General features: G+C 38.1%; 1 protein-coding gene across 3 annotated transcripts in view; it reads left to right on the top strand.

Annotated features, from left to right (window-relative positions):
• Gyf (GIGYF family protein Gyf) overlaps positions 1-21,741 on the top strand; it is a 485,965-nt gene that overhangs the window by 91,936 nt on the left and 372,288 nt on the right. For all 3 annotated transcript variants that reach the window (XM_067150103.2, XM_067150101.2, XM_067150102.2), the window contains exon 7: positions 20,510-20,600. In XM_067150103.2, the coding sequence (XP_067006204.2) occupies positions 20,510-20,600 (91 nt within the window). The remainder of the gene's footprint in view (positions 1-20,509; positions 20,601-21,741) is intronic.

The following is a 21,741-nucleotide window of genomic DNA, read 5'->3' as shown; positions in this document are numbered from 1 at the left end:
AGACACATCCCTGCTCATGGCATCGCTTCACATGACTTATTGTACATGTGTTATTCTACACGAATACCAAAGTACAAACCACGCTACATTACAATACAAGACACGACATATGGACCGGAATAAACTACGCCACGATTCATACAACTTGTCTTGGGATAGTATACGTAATTTTCAGAACATTAACTCTAAAGTAAACTAATTGAGTTCACTGGTACTGGAAATATTTGACAACTATGCACAAAAGGAACAGGTAAGAATCACCCTCCATTCTTCCGCATGGCTAACGGCCGAGATAAGATCAGTTATGGCCAGTCGTGACAAACTGTACAGACAGTTCAAACAGACACATAGCACAGATGATTTCAAGCAGTACAAGATTCTGACAAACAGAACTAAGCATTTAATTAGAAATTCTAAATATAAATACTTTCAGGAACTGATGAACAATAACAGCCCGCAACAAAAACAGAGTAGATTGCGTACGTTAGGTATAGGTAAAGCCGTAGAGCAACATGTACCAAGCATATCACTAGAGGCTTTAAATGATCATTTCACACGGCCAAGAATAGCCTCTACCTCCTTCCCTAAAAATTCACTACCCTTGTTTCAACAGCAGTCTGTATATGAGCAGTTCTCTTTTAGAAATGTCAGCTCGAATGAAGTTAAAGGTGTGATATATTCTATTACATCTGATGCCACAGGTAATGATGATATTCCTATATCGCTGATTAAGGATATCTGAGGAGCTGTTCTGCCAATACTAACCCATATATTAAACTACTGCCTGACAAACGGAGTGTTCCCAGATGTTTTGGAAAGATGCACTAATTAGATTCCAAAGAGCTCCAAGTTAGATTCTCCTTCAGATTATCATCCAGTGTTCATCCCACCACCCTTATCCTGGGTGCTTGAAAGTCTGGTTCATACACAAGTTACTGAATATCTTATTAAGCATTCCCTCCCCAACCCCTTTTCCATCTGGCTTCAGGAAAGGACATAGCACTGCGACAGATTTACTACGAGTGACAGATTATATTAGACGTGCAATGGACCAACGGGACGTGACTACTGACATTATTAGATCTCAGTAGTGCCTTTGACACTGTCAACCCTCAGTTACTACCGCAGAAACTTAGAGAGAAATTTTAATAATGTTTCACTTCGGTTTTTTCCTTCTTACCTTGAAAATCGCCGGCAATGTGTGACAGTTGAAAATGTGAGTTCAGGATGGCAAAGTAAGACTCTCGGTGTCCCTCAGGGATCGGTCCTTGGACCACTGTTATTTATCATCCAAATTAATGATATATCAAAAGGACTTAAATTCTGCACATTGCAGGATGATGTACAGATTTACTGTCATTCAAAACAGAGTGATATCGATACTGCAGTTACTAAAATAAATTCTGACCTTCAACATCTTAGTGACTATGCAAATAAAAACAGTTTTATTAATAAACCCAAATAAAACTCAAGTTGTTATTATTGGCACCAGTAAAAACCTATGTTCCCTCAAGCAACAGGATATCTATCTCCCCAATAATTTTAAACAATAAAATCATTCCCTATTCTACTTCAGTGACTATGACTGAGACCCTAAATTGGACTCTATAGGTGATAAGCACATGTAATAAAGTACATAAATGCTTATATCCATTGAAATGGTTCTGTAATGTATTCTCTGTTCACCTTAAAGTACAACTAATTTGCTCTCTGATACTACCTATATTTGACTATTGTGATACAGTGTTGACTGAAATAACATGCACAGTAACGAGAAACTGGACAGGAGCCTGAACAGCTGCGTAAGATATATCTTTAATCTGCGATATGATGCTCATATCGCCAAGCGACAAGCAAGAAAACTCCGTCAATTACAACCCCTCCCTCTCCATCCATTCAGCGTGATTTGTGTGGGCGTATGTTTTATGCCAGGATTGGTATGTTTATTCATCGTAAACACATCCATAAACTGAGTTGAACTGGTCAATGTATGCAGGAAGAAGTTATAAATACTCGGATCGAGTTACATTCAACGACGATGCTCATATATCACCTTATTATAAGGAGCTGTCGTGGCTTCGAGTGCACCAGTGCCGCGAGCTTCACATGTTATCGCTTCTGCATAAAATACTTTCCACTAATACTCCCAACTATCTGTCTTCATTATTTTCTTACCTCTCGTCCTATCATGACCACAATACAAGATCTGGCTCCTCCCTGGCCATACTTATAAACCGCACTGTTGTTTACAACCGCTCCTTCATAATCTCTATGTCCAGGTCATGGAATTCGCTACCTGCGAACATTAGAGAAAATCCCTCTCATTACAAGTTTAAAGTGGCTTGCTGCGAGGATTTGCTGAGTAGATCCCGATGACTTGCTGGATAATTGTTGAGTGAATGAAGAATTGAAAGAGATGAATTAATGGATTACTGTAGTTACACCATTAGTGTACTTTATTTTGTGCCAGGCTGAGTGGCTCAGACAGTTAAGGTGCTGGCCTTCTGACCCCAACTTGGCAGGTTCGATCCTGGTTCAGTTCGGTGGTATTTGAAGATGTTCAAATACGTCAGCCTCGTATCGGTAGATTTACTGGCACGTGAAAGAACTCCCGCGGGACTAAATTCCGTCACCTCGGCGTCTCTGAAAACCGCAAAAGAGTAGTTAGTGAGACGTAAAGCAAATAACATTATTAATGATTACTTTATTTTGTGTATTTTAAAATTAAGGATTTTATTATTATTATTATTATTATTATTATTATTATTATTATTATTTCTTTCATTTGTGTACTCTTACAGTGGTTAAGTGTAAGACAGGGCCTTGAGCCCTAAATTCACCACCTATAAAGGCATTATCTAATCTAATCTAACCTAGCAGTGTGAATCTATTCCTAAATGGTTTCTGGAGATGGTCTCTGGTATTCCCAGTTGGTGTATGTGTACCAGAAGCCACCTTCCGATTAAGGTCATGTAGTAGAAAGCATGCTGAATCACGAACTAACCGGGTGATTTGGCTGTGCAGTTAGAGGCGCGCGGCTGTGATCTTGCATCCGGGAGATATTGGGTTTGAATCCCACTGTCGGCAGCCCCTAAGATGGTTTTCCGTGGTTTCCCATTTTCACACCAGGCAAATGCTGGGGCTGTACCTTAATTAAGGCCACAGCCGGTTCCTTCCCAAAAAAAAAAAAAAAACCCACCAGCTGACATTAGTGTATGTTACGAGTTGTACTTTTGAATGTAATACATAGTGACTGGAAGCATTCTTTTGATAACTACGGCTGTTGAAAGCCAGACCCTTACCTTTTAAGTATATTTCAGGCTTATTACGTGCATTTATCACATCATTATTTACCTAAACAGCTGTAAATGAGATAAGAGAGACCACATTGTTTAGGTTAGGTATGCTATCGCCTAGTTCGTGCCAAAAGTGCTACGATAGAAAGAATAAGAATAAATAACAGGAAAGTTTGCTGCATTTATGGATATCTACAGGTGTGGCGGTAATGCATTTTATTATCATAATGTTTAGTTTTGTACGTTCGTTGTCTCTATTTTTTAATTTACGCATACCCTAGTACATTTTGTTTGGTGTCTCCGAAAATCATTAAAAGTGGGGGCGTAAAATTATTTATTATTATTATTATTATTATTATTATTATTATTATTATGTGAGTGAACAGTCATTATGATTGGATTGTTATCACCACGTTTTTAAACTTACTTCTGTCCTGTTATTTCAGTCGTGGAACTTCTGGCACTTATCAGGCACTTGATAACATACCTAACCTAACGAGAGCAGTCCCTCTCATCTCTTTTACAGCAGTTTAGGTAAATCCTGATGTGATAAATGTGGAGAACAAGCATGAAATTTACTTAAAAAATGAAAGAGTTTGTCTTTCAACAACAGCAGTTATCCAAAGAACGCTTCCAGTCAGTATGTATTACATTTGGAAGTACAACTCATAACATACACTAGTTATCAGCTGGTTGTTTGGCACACTTTTTACTGCATGGCTTTATTCAGAAGGAGTGGGAATATCAGAGACCATCTCCAGAAATCACTTGGGAATAGATTCTCACTGTTTGAACACTCTGGTCGGGAACAAAACTATTTTCAAAGGTTTCAAGAACGACGGGACCTCGAATACTCTCGAGGCTTAGCTGACGAGATGGCAGTGAGTATGATGTCATTTGGAATGGCGACATGCCTAGTGATGGCTAGTGCATACCATGGAGGCCACTGCGTGAGCTACTTGGTGCCGGCAGCCATGCGTGTTGGTAGGTGTGCTATTTATCAACTGATGAGCCCAATTTAGTACACTGGGGCGAAACGCTGGCAACCTGGAATGAGTTAGCTGGAAAATTTATAATGTCTGATAACGAACCAAATATATTGGTATTATAAATTTACTCATTCGGGACAAATATTTCAGGCTCCCTATGTGAATAAACATCTATATCATCTGATGGCCAGGCAAGCATTAATTTTTGAAAATGAGACAGTCTCTCATAGTGCATTGGCACCAAGTAGCCCATGCAGTGGCTTCCACGGTATGCACTAGCCATGTGTCTTGGTGCTATTTACCAATTGATGAGCCCAATTTAGCACACTGGGGCGAAACACTTGCAACCAGGAATGAGTCAGCTGGAAAATTTATAATTTCCGATAACGGACCAAGTATATTGGTATTAACAGGGAACTTGGCAGCACAAGATAATAATTCAATTGAAAGCAGTGATTTTAGGTTCACTGAAGTTCGCTGTGTGGGAGGCCTACTGCTCAACTGACAGAGACGAATGACTGGCCATTAAGTTCTCTTGTATCAGTATTGCATAATATAATACGATACCCTTATCCCTCTTCTGTATGGAGTCGCCTAATCAAAGGAATTAATGAGATGTATGACATGATATGAGTCACTAAAACTGTATATATTTACTTTATATGTAGGCCTAAAAGACGTGTTCACCATTTATTGTTTTCTTTTTTATATATTTAGAAATACTGCCTTCCAACGAAAATAGCCAGTATAACTCCAGTACATTCATAAGTTTGTTAAAGAATAGCTTAGAATGTTTACATGTATAATTTATAGCCTAGAAGCCACGTGTTCACTGCATAAAATTTGAGTTTATCACATATTGGACTCCCCCTTCCTTTTTTTGGCTGTAATAGTAAAAAACAAAGGGGGGGGGGAATCTAATAGGCGAGTAAATATGGTATATTTTTTTATTACAATTGGCAATAAGTGTTATGAACACGATGGGATAGGAAAGGGCGAGGAGTGTGAAGGAAGCGGCTGGACCTTAATTAAGGTACATCCCCAGCATTTTTCTGGTGTGAAATTGGGAAACCACGAAAAACCATCTTCAGGGCTGCTGACAGTCGGGTTCGAATGCACTATCTCTCGAATGCAAGCTCACAGCTACCCGCCCCTAACCGCACGGCCAACTCGCTCGGTTTTATATTATGAAGTATTTAGTTGTAGGCTAAATTTGTTTACAAATGTATGCTCTTCAATAAACAAATAAAAATATTGCATGCTAAGATAAATAATTAGAGCAATCAATTTGGTTCATTAACTCTTTCCTGCGGATTGCGTATTAAAGCGTACTGGAGTCGCACATTGTCTCCCGCGGGTTGCTTAGTAAAGCGTACTCGACTTTCAAACCGACTTCCTCTGCCATCTGTCTGCTAAACATATAACTTTTTGGAACCAGTGAATTCCCTACGCTTCGTAGATACTACTGGCATGCACGGAATCCTAAAATAAAGTGTTCTTTTATATGTTTTCTTAGGTAGAACAGACAGCTGACTGAATGTAAACACATTGGAGCAACATGGCTGCTCATAACCAGTTGAATGCAGAGGATATTTGTTACAATTTAGATAAATATGTTGACAAATGCAATGGAAGTGAGTTTGAAGTTGTAGGTATAATAATAAAAATGGTATGGAAAGCATTTGGGACAGGATATGAATCTGAGAGAAATCGAAATATGACACATGACAGGAAATGTTCATTCAGGTACTGTCTCCTTTTAAAATATTAGGCCTACTTGTAAAAAACATAATTATCAGTTTTAAGTCTTCAGTTCATTTTGTTTCGGACCATGAGCCTCTACTTAATTACATAAGAGCCTATTCCAACTAATGTCAATTTATCTTCCAATCCCATTCAGTCAAAAATTGTTTATAGTTTGTATGTCCGAGAGGAAGCACGATTTGCTATCTAAATATCTTCATCCGACTGATCCCGAAAATGAAATAAATTGAGAGATTCAGGGTGAATTCCTGCGTTCTCTGCATTACCAAGAAAATAAGAGCCCCATCTTGTCCATCAATTTAGACTGACTTCATGAACAAGCAATTTAACATTATTCTTCATATTGGATGCTTCCTGATGTATCATTCTGAACTGGGGGGGGATCTTACGTGTAATTAGGTGATCTCATTGTATCATTTTAGAATAACTGCAGTAAAACCTCGTTAATTCGAAGTCGTTGGGACTAAAAAATCGGACTTCGAATTACGTGATTACGAATTAACCGCCAAATCGCAATTCAGAAGTACCCAGCCCTTGCCGCGTTACAAAATTTTCTAAGGCCCGTTACTGCATGCATTTAACCTTGATTCACAGTTTATACCTTTCAAATGCCATGAAAAAGGAACTATTTCCAAAATGTATCCAAGAAGGTGCATTTACAGTATTCAAATAATGCACTCGGATATCTCACTGGTAAACATAACCTCACACAACGAAAGAAAGGAAAAAAAAGCACGATTCAAAGACGAGGAGAAATCTATGTTCGCTCCCATGTGCAAGTGCTTTATTAATTGGATTACTATACTGTATGCATTTTAGATGCGTTGTATTTACACAGAAAGTACCCGATGCCCTTAAAATCGAACTTTCCTTCTCTCGTACTTCAGAAATGTAAACACTTGCCGCGTCACGAAGTATTCTAAGACCCATTAATACATGCAATCACCTCGATTCACAGTTTAAATCTTTCAAATGCCATGGAAAAAACTATTTCCGAATTGTATCCAACAAGGTGCATTTACAATGTTCAAATAATTCACTTGCATAAATCACTGACAAACATAACCTCACGCAAAAAAAAAAAAAAAAACCCGCGCAATTCAAAGACGAGGATAAATTATGCTAGTTCCCCTGTGCAAATGCATTATTTTTTGGATTTCTTTACTGTTTGCATTTTTATTATAGATGCTTTGTACTGGCATGGAAAGTGCCCGACACTCTTAAAACATTGTGGCGTATCAAAGTTTCCTATGACGAGGGGATAAAGTATCTCGCTTCCATGTGCATTGCAACGCACTACTATGACCCCCATCCCTCACACTGTACGATTTCCCGGCTGGCAATTTCTCCTTTAAAACCATAAGAGCGTTTGGGCTCGCATTAAAATAAAGCAATGCAGTTTCACCGGCAATGCCAATATTGTTTGGTGCCTACGTATTTATTATATTTGTCACGTTTTTTCGTCAACTGTCGCAGATCTGTTTTCCCGCACACTGCATGTTGCGTGATATTACGGCGTTCCTTAAAAGGTTGAACACAAAAGAATTCCGATTTCATTCAACTTAGCAATCATGAAGCGCACTGTAGACCCACCGAAGTGAGTGTAAGTGCGGAAAGCTACCCCTCCATGTTCCGGAACGTGCGTTCTACTATGATGCGGAGCGGATAAATTTGGAGTTGAAATTACTCTGTAACATACTATTGTTTTAAAATGTAAAGGCAGTTTCGAATTAAAAAGTCTGAATTTCGGTAATGGGGCCGACATTGTACTTCGAATTACAAATTATCCATATTTCGAATTAAACAATTGAAATAACATGCAAAACTGTGACTCATGTTTCCGGGAATGAGAGCTACTTCGAATTAGGCGGGATTTTGAATTAACCGATTTCAAATTATCGAGGTTCTACTGTAGTGTATTTTCTATTGTTACAAAATTTGAAAGTGATATCTTAAGTGGTTTTTACAGAATAAATTATTTAGTGAAGGTACTCCACAACTATACCTGACAAGCAAATTATTACTCTAGGTTTCGCCCGACAGTGAGTCAAAGATATTCTGTGGGGAAGTGTTAACTCTTTGGTTTATTAACAGTATGAGCCCGGACGAATCAAGATACCGTCCCTACCCTATGCTGGTGGTTTTTGAACTCTCAGAAAAAAATCACACTACTGTCAGTTTTTACAATATAAATAAACAATTTCATGTACATATTCTAGAAAAAGTGGACTATCACATGAAATCTTTTCAAAAATACTTACATTTAATCGTGGAAAGAAACTCAGGCTACAGTATTGGTACATTTTGATATTGTAGTTCATGCACTTGAATTTCTAATTCACTTAGAAAAGTTTGATAGTTTTCCAGTCACTGAACAACAGAATCACACATCATCATTCCCAATACCTGGTTTTGGAATGGTAAGACTCAAAACATTCTCCTGTGCAAAGACTGTAACAGTAAATGTGGTACTTCGGTGAGCACGAGAAACGCAGGGCGTGTACCAATCTGTTGAAGTGCATACAAAGGGAGAGGGTGTGTTCAGAAGAAAATCTTTCAAAATGTTTTCTGAATTTATTAATAAGTTCAAAACCATGTCACCTCTGTACAGCAGATATAGTAGAAGTATCCCACGTCCTAGGGCTGGCGACGTCCTTGGATTCCGGCAGCTCCTCTCCCTTCCATACCAGTGGACCACCATTTGTCCCTCGATGGAAGTTCTAGAAGATCCATTCGACGACTAGAAGATCCATACGGTGCTGATGAAGGGCGTTGAGACAGACCACGTAAATGACGAACGTGAATGAACACCGTTAAGCCTTGGGGCGAGTTAATGCAAAAAAAACTGCTTCTGCACAGATGAGAGAAAGGTTTATCACTGGTTTTACAAGGTTCATGACACGTGAGAATGTATGTTTGAAGGTCTATCACACGCTAGAAATCTATCCCGTGTTAAATCCTCAATCATTTGAAATGAAAAAGGTCATTAAACTTGAATGGGTATATAAGTTTATCATTCATAAAATGAAAGTCCACTCGAAACTTATCGAATTTCAAAATAGTCGCTTAAAGTTTGTAGCACTTGGCATAATGTGAACTTACGCCACACGACTTAGTTCTTAGTTTGAAGCATTGTTCAATGTAATCACTCGGATTGGGAAAAATAAGGGTGTTTCACTTGTGAATTCAGACTTGTTCACGCATTGGTAATGACATAAGAAAAGAAAAGAAATTAATCATGCATCAATTGTCCTCGGTTCGACTGTTCATAGATGACATAAAAGCAGCTTCATGGTCCGTATCGCACTTCAATAGATTCACAATTAAGTATTTATTTATTTTCCACCTAGTCGATACAATGAGTGCTTAAGGCAATTTTTAATGGTCAAAAGTGGTACATGTTTCGTATATTATCAACATCTTCAGCCACATAACACTGTTTAGACGAAAAATATATAAAATTGACAAAGTAATGCTTTAGAGGAAGTGTCCTTAAAATTAACATAAGATTGACAAGATTAAAACAAATAACTCAAGAGAAAATATATAAATTATTTCTACAATAGAAAGCAGTCGTCAAGGAAACACTTGTACAATATTCCATAGAGAAATTGTCCTAATAAATATTCTTTTCTTAATAATTCATGAAAAAAGATCAATTTATAAATTAAAAATTATACAATTTATAAGTAATTATCGAAATGAAGAAATCCTGATATCACAGTGCGGCTCTTATTATTAACGTAGATGAAAATATAACTAATTCCTAGTTGTCAAATCTTATTAAGCCTGCTTTCCTTTGGAACAGTAACTCCTGTCATTCTTTCACAGTTTTGCGCCGGGTGTAATATTGATGATGCGTTCTTCCTTGCTCTTGCACCTGAGGAGGTGGAGGAGCGGGGGATATAGGTGTGTCAAGAATTTCCTTGTTGTCACCTATAGCTTCAACTGAGGAGGAATAAATTGTAGGGCTATCTGTAGGTGGAGAAATTCCAGTTCACATATAATAATCCAAACATTCATGTAATAACAAATTTAAGAGAAAAAATTTCAAAATTGCATTTTCCACCAATAACAACATGAAACATAGTATTTTCAACCATGATACAATAAATCTCTCGGAAAAAGATAAATTTTTTGATTCCTATATATATAAACTCACATGCTTTGAATGTAAGAATACATACATAGGACAATCTGGCCGCAATTTTAAAGTTAGATATTTGGAACATGTGAATGCTGAAAAACATAGAAGATTCTCAGCAATGGGATCACACATGACTGCCACAGGTCATAAATTTACCAACATAGAACAAGACCTGACCATCATAAAAAAGTTAAAAAAGGGCAGCTTAATGAACACACATGAAGACCTGTACATTCATCTAGACCAACTTGTAAAGAAAAATGATAACCTTAATGAGGCTGTAGAATATAAGAATCCATTATATTATCAAATTCTAGTATATTTGAAAATGCTTGAGAAGGATCAAGAAAAAAGAATTGGAATTTCTCCACCTACAGATAGCCCTACAACTTATTCCTCCTCAGTTGAAGCTATAGGTGACAACAAGGAAATTCTTGACACACCTATATCCCCCGCTCCTCCACCTCCTCAGGTGCAAGAGCAAGGAAGAACGCATCATCAATATTACACCCGGCGCAAAACTGTGAAAGAATGACAGGAGTTACTGTTCCAAAGGAAAGCAGGCTTAATAAGATTTGACAACTAGGAATTAGTTATATTTTCATCTACGTTAATAATAAGAGCCGCACTGTGATATCAGGATTTCTTCATTTCGATAATTACTTATAAATTGTATAATTTTTAATTTATAAATTGATCTTTTTTCATGAATTATTAAGAAAAGAATATTTATTAGGACAATTTCTCTATGGAATATTGTACAAGTGTTTCCTTGACGACTGCTTTCTATTGTAGAAATAATTTATATATTTTCTCTTGAGTTATTTGTTTGTTTTAATCTTGTCAATCTTCTTTGTCAATTTTATATATTTTTCATCTAAACAGTGTTATGTGGCTGAAGATGTTGATAATATACGAAACATGTACCACTTTTGACCATTAAAAATTGCCTTAAGCAATTATTGTATCGACTAGGTGGAAAATAAATAAATACTTAATTGTGAATCTGTTCATAGATGTTCGTAGAATTGAAATGTACAGTTCTTAGTAGAATTGAAATGCACAGTTCACGCACGCAGTCTACAGTTCATTACATACAAATATTTACACAGTTCATGAAATGGTAAATTAGTGACGTAGTCATGCTTGCAATTTGAGTAATTCTGAATTAAAGCACAGTCTCATTAACTTGAAGTATTCAGTACTTTGTAAGGAGCAAACTGTTCTAAATCCTGTCCACAACATTAACTCTTACAGTGCCAAGATGCCGATGCATCGGCACTTACATTCTGTACGAAAAATGCCAGGATGCCAATTCCATCGGCACCCTCTTATAAGTGGTGTATTTATGTAGTAAGGCGCTTGATTGCGTCACAAATCAAGTAGAAAGAAGGTAGAATGTTTGTAATTCCTTCTTATGTCATTAGATGGCACCGACATAGCTTCATTTTTGCTAATTTACTCGTCGATTGCGAGTGTATGATCTGTGAGCGCTTGAAATCTATGATCCAATATGGCAGCCTCCTTGTTTGTTTATGTCCGCTTGTTGTGACTTGTTTTCAATAATTTTACGTTCTAATTGACGCATTTGAGTTATTTATCGTAATATATTACGTTTATTATTATTTCTACTGCAGTTATAATTACCTAGCAATTTATTTAAGTTGTAGTAAAGTTATAAATAGTGCAATTATCACAACAAGGCATGTCGTCACGTAGGCCTAATTCGGGAGAAGAAATTGAGGAACTTTTGGGTTGCTTTGAAGATGTAAGCGACTCTAATTTTATCGAAAGTGATGATTATGATATTTTTGGGGTCTTCAGGTAGCGCACCAGAGAATGATGGAACCGTGCCAATGGCTAATGGGCTTACAACATTTCGTGCAGTGTCAAAGAGTTATAGTGACAGTGCTAATGAAAATGACAGTGTCAGTGAATTAGATGATTTTTGGACTGAATGCATATTCCCTGAAAGTAATGAAGTCCATCCCCACCATTTTTATCAAATCCCAGGGCCTAAACACGTAGGCCTACCTCAATCTGATGCTCCGCCCATAGAATATTTCAATCTGTTCTTTACACTTTCATTTCTGACACTATTAGTTGATTTTGTATGTTGTTCTGATCTTCTGAACTGTTCTGTAGTAACAAATACTGCTACTAGACACAGTTCTCACAAATGATAACTATTACTCTCTCAAAATTCATAAAATATTCAATCGTTGCCAGGTTACACTGTTCGTGTCTTTCTCTCCACATGTTCAATGTTTTTGGAAGTTAGTTTATAAATTGTAAAGTAGACCTACATTAACAACATAAATTGGTATATATGATCCCAGATATGAGTTAAGATTAAATATCTTCACTTAGTCACTTTGGGTTTAGTGTAAAATGTGCTAATTAATTTCAAATTATGTTTTTCCATTTTTTAAATAAAAAGTAATAATATTTTTGTGCACATTATTCCACGAAATTTTGTTTTTTGAAATGCAAGTCGTATGTTTATATTCCTTGGAGTATATCAAGCTCACATACCGAATTTTACCTCCATATCTTTTAAAATGAGACGTAAATAAAATATTTTATACAGTGGTGCAAAATCCATTGAAACATGCTTGGCATTCTATGCATATGATGACCTATTATGGGTCGGCATCCAAAGGGTTAAACTTTAAATTACGAGTACTTGAAAAATATTCACAAGTCTTAGACACTCGTGTAGAATAAACGGTCACTTGATGTTCAGATGAAGCACAATTTATATCACACCCCGTTGGAGCAGAAGTTTATCACTCACAGTTGAAAGAAACCCGTACAAGTTCATACTCGTCGTGATTGAGTTAAAGTCCACGGACTCGAAGTATAACGGCCACTTCACGCTATATCGCGGTCCTCGCGAACCGACTGCACGAATTCCACTGCCATGTGTGCACACGCTGGTCACACACTGCTCTGCTAAGCGAAACAGTACTGTATTTATATGTGATCCGTGCCTTCACATCTCGTTTCATAACTTCGTTGTCTCATGTCGGATTTACGTGAAACTTTGCAGGAACGTAGATAAAGGATCGGGCTGCACGATGATATGGTTAAATTTGTCTAATTATTATTATGGGGAAAGTTATTATCCATAGAAGCTCGAGGAACATTCCACACCAGTCTAGGCTCTGTGTTGTGGTGAGGCATGCTGCGACGTCACCCGCTCTACGTCACACGCACACAGCTGTTGCTCGCTGTTCAGTCAGTCTTTCGCTGCCGGTCTGGAGCATAACGCATAAGTTTTTAAATTTCCATTACGGGGACTTAGTTTTGTACCGCCATTACCGGTACAATACGGTTATAATTTTCTTCACAGCACGGTCGGTGTTGTGTTTGGACTTGTAGCAAACCTTGCGCGTGTCATTCCTTTTTGCACCCACTGCAGGTATTGTGTGTGGAAAATGATCTCTACCTACTAGCCTTACTGCAGATGATGCTTGTGATTCTTCAGTAATTTCAGCCCCAACACTACTCACCAAATTATCTGCCAAACGTTCACAAAATCTCGATTTGGGGAAGTTTTTGTGAATAAGCCATAGGCATTTACTATGGCAAGATCAAATAGATAGGAGAATATTTCTACCACTTGATTATGATTGCATAATACAGTAAAACCGTGATGCATCGTTTTTGAAGGAGGGAGGGGTGAAATGGCGATGGATGTGAGAAAACGATAAATACCGATAACATAAAAAATAGGGGGAAAGCAAAATAATAAAATACGGGTACTTTATTTGGACTTTCTTGTCATGCAAATCTCATAATAATAATAATAATAATAAAAATAATAATAATAATAATAAATTATTAACAACAACAACAACAACAGCGATCTGCACGCCTATGAAAATACGGCTCTACCTATGATGAATTCTAATGGTGAAGTTGGCACACGCACAGCCCCTGAACCGTCGGAATTAACTAAGGAAGGTTAAAATCTCCGACCTGATTGGGACCCCTTGGGCAAAGGCCAACACACGCTAACCATTTAGCCATGGAGTCGGACATACTCATACTATACATAACGGCATCGAAATATTGCAACTACGATTTATGCAATGAAAACAAAAAGCGTGAAATTTACAGTTTCGTTTCACTTTTCTTTATCTCTCTTAATAATTGAAAACCTTTAAGATTACAGTGGAACCTTGGATTACGAGCATAATTCATTCCGGCAACATGCTCGTAATCCAAATCGCTCGTATATCAAAGCAAATTTTCCCATAAGAAACTATTGAAACTCGGATGATTCGTCCACAACACAAAAACATTTATTCGCATAACATTTCTAAAACAAGATATAACGTAAAACAATTAAACTGCACTTTACCTTACTATAGAATCATTGTTGGTGTGAGGGAGACGAGAGATGACATGAGAAGAGTTACTGTGTAGCACGAATTTCACTAACGGAATCACTGCTATCGGTTGGCTCATTGGAAGTGTTTTCTTTTTGTGCAACTTTAACGAGGAACCTGTCCGATGACTGTTGCTTTTGCCTCTTTTTGAGGATTTCACGAAAATGTGACATTGCATTGTCATTGAATAGATTCATCCACTGTAATCATCTCCTTCTTCCGACCAAATTCCTTTTTAGCCTTCTTTTCGTTCACAGGGCCCATCGTTGCAGAACAGTTATATCACAGATGACAGCAACAAAACATGTACACTCGTACGGTGTTGACTATGCGAGCGAGGCACGCCAACTGAAGTCCAGCGCGGGAAATGATTACACACACTTTCCCAGGAAAGAGAGTGGCAGGGGGAGGGGAAAACAAAGGCACAAGGGAGGTGAAAGCGTACGTAATCGTGACGCTCGTATTGCGAAACCTCACTTGCTAATCAAGTTACAATTTATTTAAAATATTAGCTCGTCTCGCAAAACACTCGTAGACCAAGTTACTCGTAATCCGAGGTTCCACTGTAGTTCTATTATTGCAAATTAATATATACATGGATATTATGGTGAAAGCGTGTATTTTGGTGAAGATTTCGTAGACCATTCGTGGACGTTAGGTTAGAGCGGCTCGGACGATATCGCAGAGGTTAGAAATTCAACACAGCGTTTCTCAGACGATGTATCAGCGGCGCTGCCAACTTAAGAACTAGTTACAAGACCAGGTTAGCCAAACGATTATTAGTCTGGCTTGGTTAGTTCTGGCTTGTAACAAGACAGTTGGGCAGGGGGCAACAATGCAGTCAACAGGCATCCAGCATCCCACACATTCCACAAGGTACAATGCGATTAATCACCCTGTGACTAATTAAGAAGTACCAGATGCACACTGTGACGATTTTAAACTGTGTGATTTAGTTATTTTCGACGAAGGTGGTAGCCCTAGGCAGCCAATAGCAATAGAGAAAATGGTGGCAAATCTGGATTTTTACTGTGCCTCCATTTTAATTCCTGTAAATAACAATACTTCTACAGGTCTGTTAGTGGGTCGTAGTAGTGAGGTTGTGCGTGAATAATCTGCGCACAATACTGTAACACTTAGAGCAATAAAAGGCATAATTACCCCAAGTGACAGCACCAAGGGTCTGACCGTGTATCAGAGGCACGGTTCAGATACGTGGAAACGTGCTAGACAAAGACAAATTAAAGAAGAAAAAAAAAAAAGGCACTTACCATGAGAAAATAAAACGGGGCCCCCAAAGGAGCGGATAAAATACACCTGGTCATATCAAATTATCACCCCTTTTAAAGAAAAACACCAACACCTTGGGGAACAAGATATTTAATCAGGATAATTAAGTGATAAACAAATAGGAAGGAATAACCTCGCTGGAAAATAATAAAATTAAAAATTTAAAAATATTTAAACTCAAATCAAAACCCTACGGTCGACCGTTTATAAAGAAGATAATTATTTAGTTCTTGAAAGACTTAACAAGATAACGTAGATTTATGAAACCCCTCATGAACTCAAGTTTTCTTACAACCAAAGGTTTTCTTGGTACAGTACAAAAGTTTTTTTTTTTAACATCCTTTCAACCGTGAGAAACAACCTTGACAGAAACAGTTTTTGATATAGATACTGAAAACCCCTTTTTAGGATGTGTCAAACAACCCCCTGCAAGGATGGGTAGGTATTACGTGCACTTTTCAAGAAATGAAAATAATAATAATAATAATCACCGAAACACCGGGAGGAAAAATGAGCAGAAGGTAAATTTAAAATCACAAAGAAAAATTAAATGGACCAAGGAAATCCGCGGAGAAGGTAGAATTCATCATCGGCACATCAAATACAAATCATCAATCCCATCACAACAACATCAACAACATTAGCATTCCCATGGCAACGACCAACAATCGGTCAAGGGAAGGAGCCAATCACAGGCCGCAAACAACAATAGGCGAAAACTAACAAAGGACCAAGAAAACTGACTCAAAAAAATAACTCAAAACCCAAAAGGGAAGAATGAAACTAAGTTAAATTAAAATAAAATTAACCAGAGAAGCGAGAAAAGAGAAAAGAAAACCGGGACATACTGTACACGTAACACCCACATCCCTGAAGCGACTCGCTTGTTAAATTATTCAGGTTAAATAATAGCTTTTTAGCACAAAACATTTAGGCCTAGAAAAGTCATTAATAAACGCTAGGTTACCCAATTACATTTTTGAAGAATCCAAAACTTACTTTCACACAGTACGCAAGCCCCAATTTAACAGACATAATTACACATGCTATAATTTCAAATTAACAAGCCGAAAATTTAAAATTCCACAAGGCAAGACTTAGTTTTTTAGATGACGCCAGTTACATGGTGCCGTGCGCACTTTCTGCACATAGGAAAATTTTCAGGTCTTTCACCAAAAATCAGTAAAGATTTAGTTGTAACAACACTTACAGTTTCTTCCAGATGAAAGTTGTGAGGACAGCTTCGGTAGCATAAGCTACTTACTTACTAAAAAAACATAACATGCAAATTCCAGACGAGGAAAAATAAACCAGAAAAACTTGCAGAAATCCCCAGGGCAAAGCCCCGCGTATGTAACCTTAGCCAGGCTCGAACATTTTCGGTGAAATTATCTCCTTAGGGAGAGAGAAGCCACACACGTCCATCTCTTCCTTCTCACCAAACAGCAATGGCGACTTCCCGAGATTCCGCAGTGCCGGCCCCAACGATCACATGTGCGCAGAGGGCAAGCGCCTGAGTGGTAACGTAGCTCGCGAGGTAGTACATACCTACGCCACTAGAGTGCAGGAGAATACAGTCAGGCACCGATAGGACGTGCATACAGTCAGTTATAAGCTTTGAAAAGAAGAAATAACGAAGAGGCGAACCCCTTCTAAGAACACAGTTTTTCCACAGCCATTAGGCTAGTTCAAAAATATTTCCCAAGGGGGAAGATTGTTACGCAGGTAACAATACTACAGCTTACAAGATCCTTGCTCATGGCTAGCAACTCGGATTCATTCGTACATTCCTGCGTACCAGGTTGCCGCTATTCTATGCTAGAGTATTGCACTGTCACTTTAAATTTAAAAAGCTTAGTATAGTTTCCTTACATACGATGGATTAATGCGGGAATATTGTGGTCGAGGACGAATATTGTTTGAAGATTGATTCGATAAAACGACAGTTCAAGGAACGATGGTTGCGGGGAAATTTTAACATTGAATGTGGGAAAACGACAGTTCCGGGAATGATGCATTCTAATGTATTCCAGCAATTGGTCGGACTTAAAACCAATTTTGAATTTGTTTTAGTCCACTACTGCTGATGGTTTTGATTTCTCGTGGCTCCCTCTTAGTGCGGGTACTTCAGTCATGACATCATCATGTGCAGTGCTCAGCATATACACTTTTATCCATAATTCAGTATACAGTAAAAATCGACTACTTGATAGATGATTGCAAACTGTTGACTCAGAACAGTTTCATTCTAAATCTGTGAAGTAATATAATCCATCATTCGAGCACACACACACAAATTTGAGCTTACATAACCGGAACGCACGAGGAGTACATATGTCAGCAATTAGGTAAGGTCTAGCTGAGTGCACATTCCTGCAAAAAATTGTCCCTAGGTTGCACCACCAGTCACTATCGATGAATAACATCACCTATCGATAGTAAAGAAAATCAGCAACACGTTAAAACGAAACTAATTTGATAACTGAATAACTTTCAAGTGGCTGAATTTCGAATTTCTTGGTAGTAGTATTTCCAACATCAGCACTCAGGTGCACGCCGCGTGGCAGTAATATTACTATCATTGGGAGCATAGTTGAAAATTGACATGGATCACCGAAAACGTGGGTTAGGTTTGGAGAATACTTTAATAATCAGCATTGACTTATGCTCTGTCCATACTCATATTCAATTAAAGAATCATAGATTCAAATTTAAAGGTTTACCATTAGAATAGCAGACATGTAAAAGAGATTAAAAGTTCAAACAAATTCAAGTTACACTAAAATGATTCTCACAGCAGTAAACCATGAAGTCTTGTGCCGCTGCAGAGTTCACCATACAGGAGTTGATGAGGAAGCCTGATTTCACTCATGCGACGGATGTGACCATCCATCTGAGACGGTGGCCAATGGTGGTAGCCTCAATGCTTATAGCATGCACTTTCTCAAGAATTGCAAGATTGGTGACACGGTCCTCCCATTTGATGTTCAAGATGGATCTAAGTTTTGCAGATGGAAGCGCTCTAGCTTTCTGATATCCTGATGGTAGAGGGTCCAAATTCCACAACCATAAAGCAGTGTTGATATGATAACGGCATCATAAACCATGATTTTGGTATGCATTGTGAGGTCATTATTCATGAAGACACGTCAAGATAAATGTCCAAATGCTGCGTGGGCAGCACCAATTCTCTTATCCACATCTTGTGAGCAGTTATCATTTATTGAGAGGATACTTCCTAGATATAAAAAGTGGTTGACCTGCGCCACTGGATTATCCGCAGTGTATAAATTGAAAGCTAGGAGGTTCGACCCAGTTGCAGGCTGTGCGAGTACTTTTGATTTCTGAACATTAATGGGAGACCAAAACGATTGCAAGCACTCTTGAAACAACTGACTGACCATTGTAGTTCCTCAGGTGTGTGTAAGGAGATGCAGCAGCATAATCTGTATATTGCAATTCCATAACAGAGTAAATCGTCGTAAGCTTTTGGGCGCAAAGTCTAGCCAGATTGAATCATCCCCCATTGAAGCGATATCTGACTTTTATACCTTGGTTGTCTGTAGATGCTCCATATAAAATGGAAGCTAGATGAAGAACATAGAGTTTTGTAGCAAGCATAAATTACATAACTGTTACAATAACACGACAGAATTCACTTTGTGTTTTGTGGAAGATAACATATCACAGGATACAATGGGCCTTCTTTCATTAGTCTTCTTCAGTCATTGACAATCAAATTATTCATTTTAAAAGTGTCTCTCTATCAACGGGGAACCAAAAGATAAATATAAATACAGGTGATAAAAGAGTAGGAATGCAGACCATTCTATAAATCACCTGCAGTAAGTGAAGGAAACCATTCAGAGATTGACTGTTTTGACCTGGGGTCAAATAATTCTATCTTTTTTAGTGGCAAAAGAGGTAACATGCATGAGACTGAAAGTTACATATACTTTTAAGGCATCACTCTACTCTTGTGTTTTTGTTTTAAGTATGTCCCTGAATCTAGGCATTTTAGCAGTATTATAGTAATATGCTGTCAATACGAGCAAAATATCATCCAACATTAATTTTAAATATTCCTTTATTATAAATATGAGGGTCCTCACAAGTACCAATTATTATGGATTTAGCCATACCAGAAGCATTTTCTATATCATTTAAGAGCAGATTAACGTTTTTCCTAACCAGGATAACTAAAGAGTAACTAATTATTTCGTATATTTGCTACAGTATTCAGAATTTTCATGCTTTCAGTCATTAGCGCAGACCTTTATTTTATATCTTCCTCATTACACTGTTTGAATAATTTGGTTCTAAGGCAAGAATATACTGTGTAGGGCTTTTTATGTGTAGGTATGTTTAAAACTAAATCAGTGCCATTTGGTAATTGATCAGACCTATTCCTTTTTTTCCCCTTCCGTTAGTTAATAATGGATGGGAAGATGCGTTTGAGTATCACACGGACATTTACTACTGATACTCTGCTGATGTAACAGGATGATGAAAGCATACTGTTGACTATTTGATTTCACTTAAAAAGCAGCATGAGAGTAATGTTATCTATGTTGGGTGATGGTTTAAAAAAACATTCTGTGAATTGCATTTCTATAATTATTACAGGGCCATGGAAAATCCCAGCGAAAGTGGAGGGAGTTTTGATGCCTCTGGAGCTTTTCATGGAGGTGGTGGCTTATCAGATGAAGAAGAAGTGGTAAGAATCTTTGTATTTCTTTATACAGCACTTTAATAATATAGAACGAGTTTTGAGCAGATAGGTGATGGTCTCATTTTTCAAATTATTTTCACTTTTTGCTATGGGCTTTACGTCGCACCGACACAGATAGGTCTTATGGCGACGATGGGATAGGAAAGGCCTAGGAGTTGGAAGGAAGCGGCCGTGGCCTTAATTAAGGTACAGCCCCAGCATTTGCCTGGTGTGAAAATGGGAAACCACGGAAAACCATTTTCAGGGCTGCCGATAGTGGGATTCGAACCTACTATCTCCCGGATGCAAGCTCACAGCCGCGCGCTATTTTCACTTTTAAGAGTTAATTGCTTACATTAGCAGTCCTTATTGGTGGCTAGTGTTTGTCTCTGCAAAATCTGCCTTGGACAAAAACGTGTAGAATTCAGTGCAGCCGGGCTTAACAAGGACACTTTATAAATCATGTATGCCTATACGCACACTTGAATGCACACATGCTATCTCTCTCTCTCTCACATAAGTTGAGCTTTGAGTTTGACAAGAAAGCATTGCATTGTGGTGATATGTGGACTGCACCGTGACTGGACAGTGCGGAAACACGAGACATACTTGGCGCGCTCAGTACAAAACTGATTGAGTGTGCCTGAAACAGTCTGTGTGGGCAGAGGCCTTGGGTACAGCGGTTCTGTGGCTTATAAATAATTTTTTCACACAGTGAAATGGTAAATAAAGGGAAGGCCTAAAATTTAATTTTCAGAAATTTGTACATGATATTCGTCCTGTCGATAAATACTACCCTGTTGTGCAAAACTTTGGACAAAAGCAACTTTCACATGTTGTGTCGCTGTCAAGTAACATAGCTCAATGAAACTTGAACCATACAGAGGTAGATCTGCTACAGTATGGTACGGTAGGCAACTGAAAGGAATATGGAATGAGACGAACAGAAAGGACACTTTTATACTGAGACTCACGATAGTCTCCTGGACATCACCATAAAAGGGACATGGTTCTTAAAAGGGTGTGTGTGATCACCACGGACAGTGACGCATGCTCTGCAACGTGTTTGCATGCTGGCCACAGATTGGTAAGGATTTTTTGTGGTAGGCGTTCCATTCCTCCACTAGTGCGGTTGACAACTGCTGGT

The sequence above is a fragment of the Anabrus simplex genome, chromosome 6 (genome assembly GCF_040414725.1).
Source record: "Anabrus simplex isolate iqAnaSimp1 chromosome 6, ASM4041472v1, whole genome shotgun sequence".
Taxonomy (NCBI): domain Eukaryota; kingdom Metazoa; phylum Arthropoda; class Insecta; order Orthoptera; family Tettigoniidae; genus Anabrus; species Anabrus simplex.
Note: the sequence above shows the minus strand (reverse complement) of the source record. Positions and strands in the feature narration are given on the sequence as shown.